The following is a 17,364-nucleotide window of genomic DNA, read 5'->3' as shown; positions in this document are numbered from 1 at the left end:
GCCTGTGTCAATGGTATATGTATCACTTGCCCCGCCGCAACGCCCTTCTGTGCGGCAACAGGAATTTGCGTAAATGTTATCTATCTTTCTATATATCGCTTCAAAACTAACTGTATTATAGTGTCCAGCTTCAACGACCTGTATAACAGGTGGACCGCATCCAGGTTGCTGTCTCGCTACTAATACCTGCCCACCTGCTTCCAATCCAAGTGGTGCAGATATATGTGTAAGTAGCCTGTGGAATATTGCCTTGGCTAAGAAGTAAGAATCACTAATTCATGCAAATAGTGTCCAACACCCTGTAGTCTGACCGGAGAAACGGTGTGCATAGGCTTTTAATTATCCAAGCTAAGGTTCTCCATTTCGAACGGTTGCTCACTGGATTCTTGGGATATTTATTTATCTTGTTGTCGTTGAAACATTAGCAGGTACAAGTGATCGTGTTATTCCTTGTCTGATCAAATCAATGGATCCTTCGGAAATCGTTGTGTATTATGAATGTAATATAGAACGCCTAGTCCCAAGTATTACCTACTTAGTACTGAAGTCTCAAGACACTCAAGGTTAGACTATTGATCCAGTCTAAGTTTATTTTTTTGTCTACAAAATCAAAATTTAATCTTAAAGTAACGTCAAAATTCCAGTTAGAATAAAACTGCACTTTCCAGATAAATGTTTGCGACTAGATCAAAGAAGATCCTATAATTTTGCAATGGTGCTAACTTTTTAAGGTAGCTCGTTACCGCCACAAGCTAGAATGAATTCAAATTAGAAAGTTCCGGTCTGAATGTGACCTGGCAGAAAGCCGAAATGACCCAAGTCAAGAATTGCCCTTTTGATTTCAGCTACATCTACCAAGCGTTTTGCCCACTAAGATACTTAGCAATGACCGAGCTTTGAATCATGTAAGAAGCCGTGCGGAAGCTCACTGGTCATTTGGCTGGGAGCTTGGTGGGGATGACGGCCCGGCGGAATAAAATATAACTTAGACATATCAGATTTGAGAGACAGCTAGTTGGAATTTCAATTTCAAACGAGTTCATCGGAAATAAACGGATTCGATAACTGCCTGGCATTGCAAATTACTAGGAAGCAAATCCTTCATTCATGACAACCAAAGATCCCTGAACTTTCAACAACAATGGGGACCGTAAGTATTTCCCCAAGTTCGGGTCCGGTAAGGTCACCCCAAAAACCAACCTTTGGAAAAAATATACCACTCAATATTAGACGGACTCGCTTCAAAAAGGTCTATTATCAATCCATGGCCATAGGGAAGTATTTTGAGAAGATAATATGAAGATTCGTACAGCTTTGGTGACGATAGAGCGGGTTGAAAGTTTATGTGCAAATATGGTGGACCCGCCGAGGCACTCACTGAGCTTTTAAACGCTACTAATACCTTTGTGGTTACATCTAGAGCTTATCAATAGAGGAAGATATAGCAGCATTTAATAGTACATTCAGAGGTATATAGCAGAATTATGGTGGGCAATATTATACGTAAAATTTGATGTTTTAGTATGAAGGGGTGGGGCCTCTAGACTGAGCTGGGGAAATACTTTTGACTAGATAGTGTCCCTCTGATATTTGAAACACCACAGTAATGGCTTCTACACCTTCGTTTCAATCCACAGTGTACATATTGTCTGAGTTGAAAGATCTTATAATTGGTCACTTACCAGCGCCAGTGCTCACACAGGTCATGCTTCCATCTACAATAGCGCCGAGATATACTCAGCTCAATTATCTAAACTTTGATTCATATTAAAAAGCACTTATTGAGACGCCTAGAGAGACTCGGGACTAATACACGCACACAAGCACACCAAGCCCACTGCAGTTTGGAGATCGCAGCCAGACAACCTCAGTTGAGTACATCTCTACCCCTGAAAGTGAGCTTAGGTACTTCAGACATGACAGTCTCCATTATCAAGTCGCCGATACAGCGCATTCTATCAGAGGAACCGAGAGAATATACGGCTCAGCCCATTAAATGAAGACAACCATTGGCTTGTGCTGTTACTGGTCCATGAGCCTTCTTTATAGATCAAAAGGAAGCCTCTACCAGGCATTTAAAATCTTTTGGATTTTGCATTTCCGCCCGTTGCCGACAGATCAGCAGTGTGGAGTGACAACAAGGTCTGAAGTATCAAAGTGAGCACGTTATATCTCGCCAACTGAGATGAGTCCACTTAAGATGTTCTCAACTCTCATACCAATCTTGCCGAGATGGTCAATGTCCTGGGTATCATGTGGCGCACTGAAGTCCCCTCCGACAAGGCGGTTCTTGGATTAGCATTTTACGCTCGTAATTTCTCAGCTGTAGACCTTGCTTGCATGGATCCCGGATTCCACCTTATTCTCTTGAGAGCGCATAGTATTGAATTTGCATAGCAACGTTTCCCCTGGCAAAATTTAGATTACATAGGCCAAATGATTTCGCAATTATAGCCAGTTCGATCGTAATTGTAGCCCTGTCCCGAATAATTTTCAAAAAATACATCCAGTCTATCGGATAGTCACCCCATTAGATATTTGCGAATTCCAAGAAGAGAATCATTATTCACCATAAGTGATTCATTTAGAATCGCTAGTGCATCCAAGATATTGCTGCTTCAAGGTCCCGTAAGTCGGGATGATTCGCAGTTTGAAGCGTAATATCTCGATCCATATCAGAAATGCGTGTCCAGGCATGGTTTTAGAAGTTGTAAACGCTGGACGACGGGTATAGTTGGCAAACGGATAAAGCGTGGTCTCATGCGCATGGCTTTCATGCTTAATACTCATATCCGTGTCCGGGCTGTGTTGTTTTTTGGTGAAGTATTTAACAACTTTGATGAAGAGGTTAGTAAAATAAAGATAAATATTCCTATTTCTAGCCCAATAAGCGAAGATAGAATGGACGTAGAAAGCGTGCATTGAGTATCAGCAGAGCCATGTTGAGTTATACCGATAATGCAAATTGAAATCTCTTCTAGGGGGGGACTTACAGAAATGATAGCCTTATCTTATAGGTTATTAAAGACTTAGAGCGTTCAAAATGACTTAGATACGTCATTATTATATGTATACCCTATATTATCCTTTAACCATCTGTCACCGAAGCCCAAATTGTTAGAAACTTGACTATTCTAGCATCATCCAGATTACAGTTTATAAGATTCGTAAGATGAGATGCTGATGACAGCATCGATTTCTGGTACTTCTGATATGCATTTTTCAGTTTACTGGTTGTCACGATTGTTTGCGCGTTAAGGAGGTTCAAGAGCTGAATTAGATTTTATGTTTCAGTTCTTCTTCATCCCTCTTACTCATTACGCTTGCCATAGTCTGAGATATCTCTAAGTCATTTCTGTTGGCTATTCTTGGCTCCGATATATGTCACGGTCGTCGTAGCCTTCATCCAGATTAATCATGTAATATATTCTGGTAGAATAAATTTTATGTATGAGCCCAGGTGAGACATTTTCCTTCATTGTAATTTGAGCATATAACATATCTATACAGGTGATAAGCCTACCTATTGGCTATATGTGCTACTTGAAAAGTCTTTCCATCTCGACATTTGAAATCTTCCTATATATGCCAAGAAGAAAATATGTCTACCTATTCTCGCAATAATTATAGAGATGGATCCTAACGCCTGTGTCTTATTTGAGAAAGTACTGAATCAGTACTGAAACGTGACTGGACCAGTACGTAGGATTGAAGTAGGCTTAATGGAGAACCAGGGCACTTGAGAAGCGTCTAGAGCTCTCTGGAAGTGAGGTCATTATGAGCAGCTCTCTAGAAGTCAGTTTATAATGCCACAATGTTTAATGCCACAATACTCAAGAAAGGAAAAATAAAGGAAAAATTTGATATTTTTCCTCAAATATTAATCTTGCAATAGCTTCAATGTGAGCCTCGTAAACCGATATCAATTTTTATACTTTATGTGGGTCATCTTCGTGGGGAATGATAGGGCTAGAGTTTGAATTGCCATGATTTTGCACGGCTCGAGCTCGTGAGGGTGTTACCGCCCCGGAGTGAGCCCGTACCTAATTTCTCACGGAGATCGAGTATACATAACAGAAACCTCCGTCCTGAGATTGATACTCTCACCCTCTTTCCCAAGCGATTGTGACTCAATAATAGCAGTCTGACTCTCTGTACCACGAAGACTCTCATGTCCAATATCCGTCTGCGTCTCTCCCTGTGAAGGATCAAAGATTTTCTTTCCAGGCAGTTTCAGTGGATAGGATATCATATTGTAGTTTTCACCTGTTGAGCTAGGGAAGATGCTCACTAACAGAGGTTTAAGTGCCGGGATTGAGGCGGCCGTGATCGCTAGGCCGTCTTCGACAGCGGCCCAGTAGAGTAATGGAGCGAGTTCCCCTGCAGATACATCATTTCAGGTTAGCGATATACCTTGTTAGTATCTGCAAATATTGCAAATCTTACATGTAAAGTCTGATCTGGCTGAAAGGGCGACTAGGTAGGTTGTTTTGACGATGGCAGCAGCACCGGCACTGGGGAATAAAGTTAGTGAGAGGCGTTTGGTGTGAGCGGCTTCGACAAATGCTTACAATACGCCTAGGCTCATGGCGAATGCCACACCAAACTTCTCCTTTTTCTTCATTTGCAGATTCCAGACTATTGTCCAGGGAAGAAGGGCTAGGACAAAGTCTTGAGCACCAGAGTATGCTGTTCGGAGTTAGTATACTAAGATATAGGTAGAATGTAGAACAGTCCTTTTTTACTCACCTCCGACAAAAAGCGAATAATTAGTGAAAACATCCGCAGGCCAGCACTTGGAAGGAATCATAGGATTCCACAGATGACGAGGATCTTTGCATTGCAAAAACACAAAGAATGCTGTCAGGGTGTTGACTAGATTCATAGTGATGATCACAAACCAAAGCAATACCAGCATCCACCTTTTCACCACGATTCGCATGAGTGTCACTGCAAATGATGTTTTTCCCAATGTGCACGCCATGATTGCCAATACTTCGCCAATGTCACATAGTAAGGCCACTGACATGAGATTGTTCGGGTTCTCTTCCACAACAATCAGATGCTTTCCAAGACCTAAATGGGTAGCGACATGACACACAGCGGCGTATGCGATAAGAAGAGACTGGAGAGAATCAGTACAGAGCATTTTCCATGCATCTAAAGAGGCCCAATATCATGTACTCACAATCGCGATGAAAATGATGAAATCATCCCAGCCAAAAACCCGCTTCAAGAAAACCCGCACATATAAACGAATACAAACAAAAAATAGTGGAACTATCGCCATCGTCCACATAACACCCTGCACCAAAGGGCCCCTGCTCTCTTCCATGTAGGCCATCTGCTGCGAAGTCATATTGTAGAATCACACATATGCAAAGGCAAATGACAATTCCAGACCTCACCGGCAAACATTGGCGGCCCAGTAGAAAGACATGTAGGGGAATCCCTCAAGATTTAAGCATTGTCACTAGCTTCACTGTGAATCGAACAGACTAACGTAATCTGGAAATATGACAGGAGTTTTTCTTGGTTCAGATGGGTCACTCATATCATGTGGATCCTCTTCGTATAGGCAGGCTTCTGCACCAAAATGAGATCTGTCACATTTCTCTAACCCATTACCATGCAAGGCCTCATCCCATCCGAAGACCCTTAAGCCCCGTGAAGATCAAGAAACAGGGAAATCGAGTCTATCGAACGACATGTTCGAAAATATAATTGATCACTGTTGCATTGCCCGAGCGGCGTCTGTGCTCGGCTATTATTTGGCCTTCCTACGCGACGACAGAGTTTCGCTTAGCGTTTCTTCAACAAGCCATATTTTCACAATTGGCAACTATCGACGTTATACGATAATTTTGATGAGGAGCAAGCGCTGCAAAAGTCTAGATTAGATGACAGACTACAGTTGCCTTGTTCGGGCCACAGCGCCACAGGGTTACCATTGGTCTCCACATCCCGCCGTTCCCCGTTCTAAAAGGACTAGTTTAGGTATCCATTGAGTTCCGCATGGCGGGAGATAATAAGCCCAGAACTGGTCTGTGAGCCGAGGCCCTTCGCATTGACCTCGTTGCCCCGTATTATGAGGTTGATTAGCGTGGTGTCGAGTTTCGTTTTGAACTTCACTAGGGTCCCTCGTGGGTACTCTAAAACACTCGCCGTTGAACATGTTTCTCCGCATCCTTCTGACCTGACAGCTTCATTGCTGTATATGCGGACATCAGTTTTCCTTCTCTTTCTGATACCTCTCACGTACTTCAGTCTGTTCGCAGCAGTTTTGGCTACAATGGCGGTGTTATCCACACTTTCTATTGGCTTGTGGGCCGAGGGCCTTATCGCTTTGGGATTGTTGTGTCTCACAAAGCTGGTTTGGGACATATTTTTCTCGCCGTTGAAGGCCATTCCTGGTCCGACCTTGGCAAAGGTTACGAATTTCTGGCGTGCGATTCATACATACCGGGGACGTGTCGATCTGAAGCATCTTGACTTGCATCGCAAATATGGAAATGCAGTGCAGATTGGACCTAATTGCGTGAGCATTTCGGACCCTGATTTGATCCGGACTATTTATTCGACCCGTAATCCATGGAAGAAGGTATGCTGCATTTGATTTTTTCAACATGGAAAGCTTTGCTGATATTCAAGTGTGAATGAAGAGTGATATGTACAGACCGAATGACGTGCTTATTGAAGGTCACCGTTTATCCAACCTCTTCAACTCCCAGGATGAAGAGTGGCATGATAGGAATATCCGGCCTATTCGCGGACTTTGGAGCATGACCAAGGTTTTGGAATACGAGCCCCTGATCGACGAGACTCTGACCAAGTTTGTGGACAAGCTTGCGCTGAGATTTGTCGATGGCGAAAATGCCGACAAAGTCTGCCCAGCAGATGAATGGATCGGATTTTGTAAGTCATTCTTACAAAATCCTGTACTCTGAAACTCCACTAACAGGTTAACCAGTCGCCTGGGACGTCACGGCGAACTTCAGCTTCGGCCGTCACTATGGCTTCATCGATCAAGAAAAAGATGTCGACAATCTAATCACTGACTCAACCGCTGGTCTCATCTACTTCGCGCCGGCAGGTTATCCCTTTAAATCCAACACAAACCTCGAGCTAACCCGAATCAGGTCTCCCAAGTCCCCTGGATAGACAACCTCCTCGACAAAAACCCGATTAAACGAATCGGCCCCAAACCAACTCTAACCGGCGTCTTGTATGCCTTCAAAGTCGCAGCAGAATATCAAGCCCAACTAGCCTCAAAAAATACAACTGCAGGCTCACCGGGCGTATCCCACACCCTAGACAAATACGTGGCTCTAAAGCAAGCAAACCCAGATCTGGTGAACGACCAACAAATCGTCAACTGGCTCATGCTCAGCATCCTCGCAGGCGGGGACACCAGTTCCGCAACAATGCGCGCAGTACTATACTACCTTGCAAAAGCGCCAACAGCAGCCGCAAAACTATCATCCGAGCTTGAAGCAGCATCACTCCCTACTCCTGCACCTTGGGCATTGATTCGGGATTTGCCCTATCTAGACGCTGTGATTCGGGAGGCTATGCGTATCAATCCTGGCATTGCTATGGTTTTTGAGCGTATTGTGCCCGAGGGTGGCTTTACGCTTCCGGATGGACGGTATCTTCCTGCTGGGACGAAGGTGGGATCTAATCCGTTTGTTACGGGTCGTGATTATGGCGTTTTTGGGGATGATGCTGATAGCTTCAATCCCGATCGCTGGCTGAGGGGGGAGGGCGAGAGTGAGGCTGTGTTTGATGTGAGGTTCCGGCGGATGAAGGATACAGTTGATTTTGTTTTTGGAGGTGGTGGGAGGATTTGTATGGGGAGGTATTTGGCTATGTTGGAGATCAAGAAGTTGATTGCCACGCTTTATAGCTTGTTTGATGTAAGTGGTTGGATCCGTTCGTTTTGGTGTTTTCAATATACTAACATGCGCTAGATTCAACTTGTTGACCCTAAGCATGAGTGGAAGTATCGGGATGCTTGGTTTGTTTATCAGTATGATATGCCGATGATTATTCGGCGTCGTACTGCGACTCAGTGAAATGGATCATGTACGTTGGACTGGGGGAGGGAAGTTTTCACATCAATCTGGGAAAGAAAGTAATTATATCGCGGTCGTTATGAGTACACGATTCAATTTGCAAATTTATGCACGGAAAGCAAAGGCAAAGTCATACCGCAAGGATATCAAGTCCGACCCAAAGGAAAACGCCAGCATAAAACACTGCAAAATCAGCCCACAAATCCCTCCGAATCCAATTTCCATGCGTCATTTCATTATTGTAATAGAAAAAGCAAGAACAAGTAAAGAAGACCTGAAGTAGGCCCGTCGCTTCGCCGCGTTTGCGTAACATCATTGAGGTCTATAGTATCACCTCTTCAAGTCAGGATTATTCCTTAGCCTCTTCTTGAAAGCTTTCGTCAGGCTTCAGCGCTGGTTTCTCGTCATTCCGGTCGCCAGATTGTCTCTCTTCTGATTCGTCGCCAGTGATTTCTCCCCATCCGGAGCTTCTGCGACTGACCCGGCCAGATGCCATGGCAAGCGGGCTGCCTACTCCGGTAATGCTGGCAGCTGTACTATCGTTGCGACCATGCGAGGGTGCACCGCTGCGAATGCTAGCTCCGTCACCTGCGGTTGCGCTTGGCTTTGTATAGAAGCTCCCACGTTCGCCCGCGGTGTTCGCAATAGGTATGACACCAGAGGACGAGTAGACGCTGATGCGTTCGGCGTTAGCGAGTCCTACAATGCTGGGGCGGCTCAGGACACCCTGCGCATTGAAAGCAGAGGTATTGGACGGCTCGACCACATTCCCACTGAGCACACTCAGTGGCAGGCTCTCGCGACTTCCACCGAAAACCGATGACGGCGCCAGAGCACGCACCGACGCATTGGTATCGAGGGAATTTCTACGTCGACGTTTTGAGGAGCTAGCCAGAGTGAGGATCGATGCGTTATCGGTCAAGACATTATTCGCTGTTGCCGTAGAGTATGTCATGGATTGACTGTGGGGTATGAGATGTGGGGGCACAGCCGTGGCGGGGGAGGACGAAGTTGGGAATTGATGGGAAAATTGAACCTGCTGGTTTCCAGAGCTCTGTGTCGAATGTCCTTGTGCCTGACTATTCGGAGCATTCTGCGCAGGGTATAACTGAGTGGAGGGTGCTGCCGACTGGACCGTTGTCAAGGTAGTGGTCAACGACCGGACCGAAGGGTTCGGAGAGGAGAAGGTGCTACCCTCGCCTCCTCCATTTGTACTAATGCCTCCACCTATTGTCGCCATTGTGCCCGCCTTGGAATAGGCTGCTTCGGAGATTGCAGTGTCCCCGATTGTTGATATAGTGGGGGCTGTTGACTTCGCGCCCGTCCCAGGAACATGGTTCTCGTAGCCCGAATACACCAGAGACGGGTCGCTCCGTGAGTGAGATTCTCGGCAATTACGCTCACTGCTTTCATATGAACCATTTGTATTTGTTGGCCGATTGATCCCAGATAGTGGATAAGGGTTGTTGTTGCCCTGGGTCTTCTTCCCCTTGGTGGAACCGTAACGTTTGTTGGACCAGCGATTTGAGCCGGATTCAGAGGAGCCTTTGAGGCTTGCGAGGCGTTTCATCCAGCTAGAGAATGGGCGACGGCGACCGTTGCGATCTATTGTATACCACGTCATTAGTGTGTTTCACAAAGGCCAGATGTTCTCCTGAGTGATTACCGTGCGCCCGTGAGGGCCCTTCGGCTGTAGCCATGTTGAAATTTGGGAGATACGCCAGGACCGACCCCCTTTCAAGTGTTGATAACTTAACAGAGGCAACAAGTGAAGCTTCAAAGGAGTTCGCGCCGAGGCAAATGAGAACAATGCGGGTTGACTGTTTATCCGTGCACGGTAGTCCTTGCAGGTCATGTGCCCCTTGATGTCATTTCGGTCTGGAATTCTTCATCAACTTTGTTTTCAAAAATAGATCGACTTCTTGATTCTCACCTTCGTTTCCGAGAAATCGTGGCTCTTTCTAGTTTACCATTACTTCTGGGCAATGTGACAACCATGAAAAAGTGGCAACGTTCTTGCCATCATTGCAACTTAGCCGTCGTTGCCATGGAAAACATAGTTTGTTAATAGTTCAACATTGATGCTCGTGAATACTCCTATCATGGCATCATCAAGAGCAGGGATTCAAGCTCTCCCTCCAGAGGTTGCTGCTAAGATCAAATCCTCCATTTCGATCACTGATCTAAACGGGGTCATTTTGGAATTGGTCAAGAATGCCTTAGATGCAAATGCCAGCACGGTCCACATCTCGGTGGATTTCAAGCGCGGGGGCTGTATCGTCGAAGATGACGGCGATGGAATTCGTTCAATCGAATTTGAGTCCACCGGCGGGCTCGGGAAGGCACATCGTATGTCTCACTGGATATGGGACTGGGACACAGCTAACACGCGACAGACACTTCCCAGTTCCAGCAAACTGCCAAATATGGTCATCGGGGACTTTTTCTGTCCGCTTTAAGTGCATTGTCACTGCTTACTGTGACATCTTGTCATATCCACCAGCAGACTACAAACTCTGTCATTTTTCATCGCTCAACACCCGTGGCACGATTGATTCCCTCGCCTGTACACCAAAGTCTTCGCTTTAGTGATCATGGCACATGTGTGACGGTGAATGACCTTTTTGGAAACATGCCGGTGCGCGTGAAGCGTCGAGCTCTCGCCTTTGAACGACCAGATGAATTAGACCGAGAGTGGGATAATCTGAGATATTCGCTGGCTTCCCTCATGCTGGCCAATCCTTTGCTCTTGAAGTTGGTGCTTTCTGATACGGAACGGGGCAAAAGAGTCTCAATTCGCCTAGACAGATCTATACCAGGTGATCATGTGGATGTCGCCAATACAATTGATCTACGCCGAATTGGATCAATTCTCGCACAATCGGGGATGATAAATACGAGAAACATGGACACGTGGCATATCATTTCGGCGAGCATTCCCGATCTCGCAATCTGTGCTGCAATCTCCATTGTACCCAGTCCTTCGAAAAAGCTCCAATTTGTTTCCCTAGGCAACGATCCGGTGCTGCCAAATGGTTCAAATATTCTCTTCAAGGAAATAAATCGTTTGATATCTCTCTCCGACTTCGGGGTCTCTGGAAACATATCTCGCAACACCGCGACGTGCCCGTCCCCTGTCTTAGGACATTCTGAAGCCCCAAGCAGTCTTAGTGGCAAAGCTTGGGCAAAGCCAGTCAATAAGTGGCCGATGTTTTATATACGTATCGAGACTAGTACGACTCTACTCTTGGGTGATGATGGTGATGAGGTCTCTCCGAACTCAGACAAGTCCTTACAACGCGTCACTGACCTCCTCGAGGCAATGATCTTGGAATTTCTCAAGCAACAGAATTTACGACCCCGTATTACGAAGCGGCAAGAGAAGATATCAAATCGAGCTCAAGGGGGCCCTTCTGTTAGTCAAAGTCGTTCTAGGTCTTCCTCTAAGCAACGCGGTGCGGAATCTAGTGCGGAAGAAGGCTTCAGCAACAATCTCAAACTTCCGTCATTCCAGCGACCGCAATCGGTCAATTCAAGTCCAAATTTGAATAACTGGTCTAGGGTGAAGACGGCAAAGGGACTTGATACTCGTTTGGCGCCCGATCGAGATAGTGCCAATCGTCTTGAAGGACAGATATTTTCTCTGCCCGAACGCCCTCAAAGCCGCTCAAAGGGAGAGGAAAATGTTGAAAGCCTGTTGTCGAATACCTCTCTAGAACACAGCAAAGAAGTTGAGCAAGATGACGATGAAGATAAATCCCAGACAACGGACAGGCTGATTCCTTGGGTTAACCAGCGCACTGGGAAAACACATATGATCAATTCCCGAACCGGTCAGACGGTTGGACCCATGGCGTCGAGTTCTTTCACAAGGCCTACTCTACCAAGGTTAGGAGACACTCAATCAAACCCGTCAATTCCGAAATCTTGGGTAGAAAATTTACTGAAAGCATGGGACAACCCGACACTTACCCGCACTGAGATGCCTTTGCCGAGGCTTGATCTTGAAAATAATTATTTTAACCCCGAGGCTTCTTCTCGCAGTTGTCTTTACGAAATTGGAACTTTAGAGACTTCTCGAGTTGCCAGTTTCAGGGGGAAATTGCAGCGTCAAAGCCTATCAAAAGCCACCATCATCGCACAAGTCGATCAAAAGTTTATTCTTGCCAAATTGGACGCAGGAACTTTGCAGAGTGCTGGTATACAGGACGCAGTTTTAGTACTGATTGATCAACATGCAGCAGATGAACGCTGCCGAATCGAACAGTTATTTGAAGAAATGTTCATTCCAGCAGAGCCGCCGTATGAGACTAAAGTTCGCACTGTTGAAATCAAGCCAATTGCCTTCAAGATCTCCTCCACCGAAGCTACGCTTTTTCACAAGTATTCCGGCTTCTTCCAAGACTGGGGGATTCATTACAACACGGGCGAAACTTCAGAGTCCGAGCCAACCATCTTAGTCCATTTGCTGCCAGCTCTTATTGCAGAACGATGTCGATTGGAACCTACTTTAATTGTTGAATTGCTTCGCCGCGAGATTTGGACAAACGAGGAAGGTAGTAGGAAACCACTGGGGGCAGTGATGGCTTCTGCAGATAACCACTCCGAGAGCCATGGCATGAGCTTCGACGAGGACGAATCATCCCCCGTGGGATCCTCTACTCCGCATTCTTGGGTACAAAAGATGAGTGGCTGTCCCCAGGGTATCATTGATCTTCTTAATTCCCGTGCATGTCGCACCGCCATTATGTTCAACGACCCACTGGGTATCGATGAGTGCAGGAAATTGATTTTGCGGCTGGCTCGGTGTGCATTCCCATTTCAATGCGCCCATGGACGGCCGTCCATGATACCCATTCTTGATCTTCGGCCACAGCCGACATATGAGACCGACAAATTTGATGGAGGCATGGGTCTTGAATACGATGACTATGATGACTCGGGCATGAATTTTATAGAGGCGTTCCAGGCAAAATATGTACATTGAGTGATTGGTTGAAATATCTACCAGGTGTATGCACAAAAATAGATTACTAGGCTTCTTTGATCTATTGCTTTCCAACGGCTCTCGTTCCCTAGGGTCTCTAATAGATGTTCCCATTTTCAAGCTTGGAAAATTCTACCAAATGAGATTTCTTTTCAGTGGATATCACATTTTGGCTTTATCTTCAAATGATCAATTAGCCCATGTTCGTGACGTCAAGAATACTAAACCACACTTATTACCAATCCCTTCAAAGCAAAAAGCGAGGAACATATTAATTATTCTGTCCTTTGGCTCCAGGTTTGCTTTGAAACAACTATCATAAGCAACGTGCCTGAAATGTACATTTGGACCAATGTCTGAACCCAGGATAAGACCAGCAGAGTCAAGATCGACAGGAGCCGGGCCACCAACACACCCAGCCTCGACGCAGCCAGTCTCAGAAAAGCCAAGCTCAACAGGAACAGAGACACGATTTTACCCGGATCCCGAAGGATCAATTGAACTACAGTCCGCGAAATAGGGTGGGAGATGGCTCAAGGAAGGAAGGAGGAGCAGCTGTGTAGGCATGGGTATGGAAGGGTTCTATGTACCTATAAATTACCCTGACTCGGTTCATATTTGAGATGCTCTCCAAACGCTGGTTATTAGTATTGTTGAACTTATTGAGGGCTCGGTTTTGAGCTTCTTAACACTGGACGGTCTCTGATGTTGGGGGCGGACTTATACGCCTCACCTTTAAAAAAGCCAGAAAGGCACTCATTGATAAATTCGAAAATTCGACCTTTCCAATACTACTCTTATATAGGCATCGGTCAAGCAAATCACTACAGTAGCATCTTAGCAGTATGGGACCTCAAGAAAGAAATCCTTCGACGCAATGCTTGGAGCAAAATCTGACCTCACTACCGAATCCATCGATCCTTCGATTCATACATTTGCCTTCATGAAACTGAAACTTGACTCATCTATGCAAGTCCCAACCTGAGAGAAAGGTCCGGTCTTGGCGGATGGCTTAATCCAGCCAACCCTTAATTGATATATCACATCCTCCTCGTAAAGCATCACCCCTCACTTGTATACAAAAATACGGAAGGATCAAAAACAATACAAAACCATACTCGTTCATTCGGCGTAAGGCAGAATACAAGTAAAAACCTCGAAACAGCACATGGTAGATTGAGGTTTTTTAAGTCCCTCAGCTAGCCACAACCTCCCAAGGTTATACAAACAAGAGTCAGCATGAACCAGATCGGCAATGCATAACATTTCTCTGCAGAAATTATGCAAGACTGGAATAGTTTCAGATTAGTCTCATTCTACATGCAAATTTACTCGTAAAAGGCAGTCACCGGTCTTGTGTATGAATTTACGAGTTGATGTATCACTTGCATTGCATAAACCTCGTGGGGGTCCGATTTGGTCTGACGTGGCATGGACCTCAGGGGAAAGTTTTGAATGGTATGAAAGGGGATACATCACTTTAACCCCTCCTTTGGAAGGTTTGTCTTGTTACACATTTGATTGATTTGTATGTCCATATGGTCCTTCGATGATAAGAGGGTTGTGTGACCTGCTTTGTCGGGGTTAATGTAATAGGTAGTCTTGATAGGAAGTCTTGAAGAGAAGGGTATTGCCTTTATAGGACATACGCACACATCACAACACAAATGTCACTGTAGTCCAGGGAAGAATGTGTTAAATACGACTCTCTTGGAAGAAATGCATCCCACCAACGGGATCGAGACTTACCTGTGCTCAATTTTCTATGCTAGTTTTTGCTACCTCTACTTGATTGGATTGGACAGGCAAATGACATTCAAGACTTATTTTCAAAACCAGCCATCTACAACATTTGCTCCAGAAAGCTACATAACTGTCTTTGCATAAAGTCTTCAAGGAATAAAAGTTCTTCACAGTGAGGTTGCGCATGTTAGGAAAGGTGAAATAGGCTCAGCGGTATAAGAACCATCGGCAATTAGTGACGTTAGGTCAAAAGATAGCTATTACCCTGTAGTAGGTCTTAAAATTTGGGGAATTTCTGAGGTGATGTATGAGACTGAAGTTACTATGCTCGAATCGGAATCAAATCCAGTAGTGTGCTCCGCATGTCCCAGTTCGGTTATGAAAAAGTCAGTGCCAGGGCCACGTGATGAGAGCTGAAGAGCGCCGGATAGCAGATCAAGAATTGCTTAGGCCTTGCTACTAGGCTCTGGAATGAATTGGAGGCTTAGAATTGTCTCTCATGTACAGCATGGCTGAAGCTCGGCTCTCTACCTTCATTCACTACTCAGAGGTTCCTGCATTCTACGATGTGGTATGCTTCCTGCTCAGAGTATATTAGACTATGAGTATAAAGTAATAAAAGCCAGGGACTGGTATAATATAGAGTACCAGGGAGCTCGCGCTCGATTCGACTTATCTCAGTGTGGACTCTGGCGTACATCAGCAACGGTTATACAGCATGCTTATTCTAAGCATGGAGGGATGTGGATGCGGTGAGCGAGGCCACCACCACTCCCCGCAAAACATAGATAGAATGGTAATCTGCAATTAATTCTTCCAAAACTTTGACTCCTACTTTTCCAACCTCGTAATATGAGAATACTTCCTTGCAACCCTACCATGACCGAGGCGTTTCAAGTACTAACATAGGCTTAGCGCCGGGTCGTCCAACTCTTCGCTCCATTCTACCCTCCTTCCACCCCTTTCGCTACTGACGTTTATTCAAGGCCCCCCGCATCCATGATTAGAAGAAGGGCTCTTCGTATTCCTAACTTATCCAACCTAATCCGCCTTTCTGCCTGTGGCCTTCGCTTTCCTGCTCATATCATCCATCCTTCACACCTTGCAGACCCCTTACATCTCCCATCACCTTTTTAAGGCTGTAGCCTTAAGAACAACGACTACTTCAATAGATTTTTCAAAAAGAGATCCCACCATTCCAACTAGGAGCAATGGGGCCGAAAATTTTGAGAGGCTTCTTGAGAAGGATGGGTTCAAAACATGGGGTTTCGTGATATTTCGGTGCACGTATCAAAATGACTCGGACTGGGGGAAATTCATGGCACACTTCCTCCGTCCCGTTCTGGAAAATATTGAGTACTACAAGGGTCTAGACCTCCTTGGCAAATTTGCCCCAACGGTCCTGGAAAACCGATCCTTTGAGGGCGCGACAGTTGCCGTCCTACGCGATCACTTCAATCAGTGGGCGACGACGGTACTACGAGAGGAACACGGTTTCCAGAACGGTCATCGTGGAGGGGCTGGCCGGTATAAGTTCTCCGTCGTGGTGGACCAGGAGGCATTGGAATCGGTATTAAACGCCCCGGATGACGACAAGGACACGGGCTTTGTTCGCCTAGTTCAAGCGGGATGGCAGCCAGAGGAGCTGGATCAGGATGAGTTAAGGGAACAAAATGGTCCTGAGCCAGAGGAAGAACCACTGGAGGGGTGTACCGAATATGATGTTGGCTGGATGAAAGTCCCCTACCGTGACGCGGAGGTTTCATTCGTCCATATGACTGATGACAATCACTGGGATTTATATCATTCTCGTCCCCCGGAGATTCAGACACTACAGTAGGTTAATCCAGCACACAAGGCCTGTGGAGATGGGAAAGTTTATATGATTCAAGTCCTTATTCCTTAAGATATTTCTACGATCGTGATGACTAGCCAATTAAAGATAGGTTATATGGTTATAGCATAACAACTAACATGCTTTAAGAATTCCATTTGATGAGCCAACTTTGGTTTATGGGGATAGGGTCAAAGAGCCCTCCCCTTAAAGGACCACCGATTCTAGATTCAATGCCAGATGAAACCGTATTATGCTCTTCTATTCGGGTGCCCTCTACCGTAGCCTCGCTCGAATCCTCGATAGAAAGACCAAGCAATTTATTATGCGGGCCTCGCCCGGACTCATACTCCACATTAGCATTCGCAAAGAGTGTTGGACTATACAGCATTTTAGTAAAGACCTTCCTCGACCCTCCCCACGACAGAGCCCTGGCTGATAGTCTGTTCCGCATCCTTCATCTTAGTAACACGTTTGACGCTCTCATACATCTTGCGCTGCGTCAACCGGAAGCTGAACACTTACGCGGACCTCTCAGTCTGCTCAGACCCAGCTCACTGGATCTTAGGCGCAGTGATTCGACAGATCTTCTCCGTAAAAGCGGCGAGGGAGAGGCACCTATCCGGAAAAGGAAGCCTAAAATCTTCAAAAAAAATCCGGTACGTAGTTTAACTCTCCTTACCAGTCCATACATTACACGCACACCCACATATACCCATACACAA

The 17,364-nt window shown here is 45.7% G+C and overlaps 5 protein-coding genes across 5 annotated transcripts; 3 read left to right on the top strand and 2 right to left on the bottom strand.

Annotated features, from left to right (window-relative positions):
• Positions 1-4,051: 4,051 nt before the first annotated feature.
• Positions 4,052-5,359, bottom strand: N7484_008643 (uncharacterized protein; the record flags this gene model as incomplete). Its single annotated transcript, XM_057119030.1, has 5 exons — positions 4,052-4,380; positions 4,447-4,514; positions 4,572-4,689; positions 4,750-5,125; positions 5,189-5,359. 5 exons carry the CDS (start codon positions 5,357-5,359, stop codon positions 4,052-4,054), a joined length of 1,062 nt encoding a protein of 353 aa, XP_056968585.1.
• A 933-nt stretch (positions 5,360-6,292) lies between these two features.
• Positions 6,293-8,075, top strand: N7484_008642 (cytochrome P450; the record flags this gene model as incomplete). The annotated part of the gene is made up of 5 exons (XM_057119029.1): positions 6,293-6,601; positions 6,663-6,915; positions 6,971-7,089; positions 7,140-7,916; positions 7,971-8,075. The coding sequence occupies 5 exons, from the start codon at positions 6,293-6,295 to the stop codon at positions 8,073-8,075; spliced, it is 1,563 nt and encodes a 520-aa protein (XP_056968584.1).
• A 349-nt stretch (positions 8,076-8,424) lies between these two features.
• On the bottom strand, positions 8,425-9,775 carry N7484_008641 (uncharacterized protein; the record flags this gene model as incomplete). The annotated part of the gene is made up of 2 exons (XM_057119028.1): positions 8,425-9,680; positions 9,742-9,775. The coding sequence occupies 2 exons, from the start codon at positions 9,773-9,775 to the stop codon at positions 8,425-8,427; spliced, it is 1,290 nt and encodes a 429-aa protein (XP_056968583.1).
• A 402-nt stretch (positions 9,776-10,177) lies between these two features.
• N7484_008640 (putative DNA mismatch repair protein (Mlh3)) lies at positions 10,178-13,062 on the top strand (the record flags this gene model as incomplete). The annotated part of the gene is made up of 2 exons (XM_057119027.1): positions 10,178-10,424; positions 10,472-13,062. 2 exons carry the CDS (start codon positions 10,178-10,180, stop codon positions 13,060-13,062), a joined length of 2,838 nt encoding a protein of 945 aa, XP_056968582.1.
• Positions 13,063-15,313: 2,251 nt separating this feature from the next.
• Positions 15,314-16,645, top strand: N7484_008639 (muramidase; the record flags this gene model as incomplete). Its single annotated transcript, XM_057119026.1, has 3 exons — positions 15,314-15,376; positions 15,449-15,557; positions 15,978-16,645. 3 exons carry the CDS (start codon positions 15,314-15,316, stop codon positions 16,643-16,645), a joined length of 840 nt encoding a protein of 279 aa, XP_056968581.1.
• Positions 16,646-17,364: the final 719 nt, after the last annotated feature.

Source organism: Penicillium longicatenatum (assembly GCF_028827895.1).
Source record: "Penicillium longicatenatum strain IBT 33135 chromosome Unknown contig_6_segment0_segment0, whole genome shotgun sequence".
Classification (NCBI taxonomy): domain Eukaryota; kingdom Fungi; phylum Ascomycota; class Eurotiomycetes; order Eurotiales; family Aspergillaceae; genus Penicillium; species Penicillium longicatenatum.
Note: the sequence above shows the minus strand (reverse complement) of the source record. Positions and strands in the feature narration are given on the sequence as shown.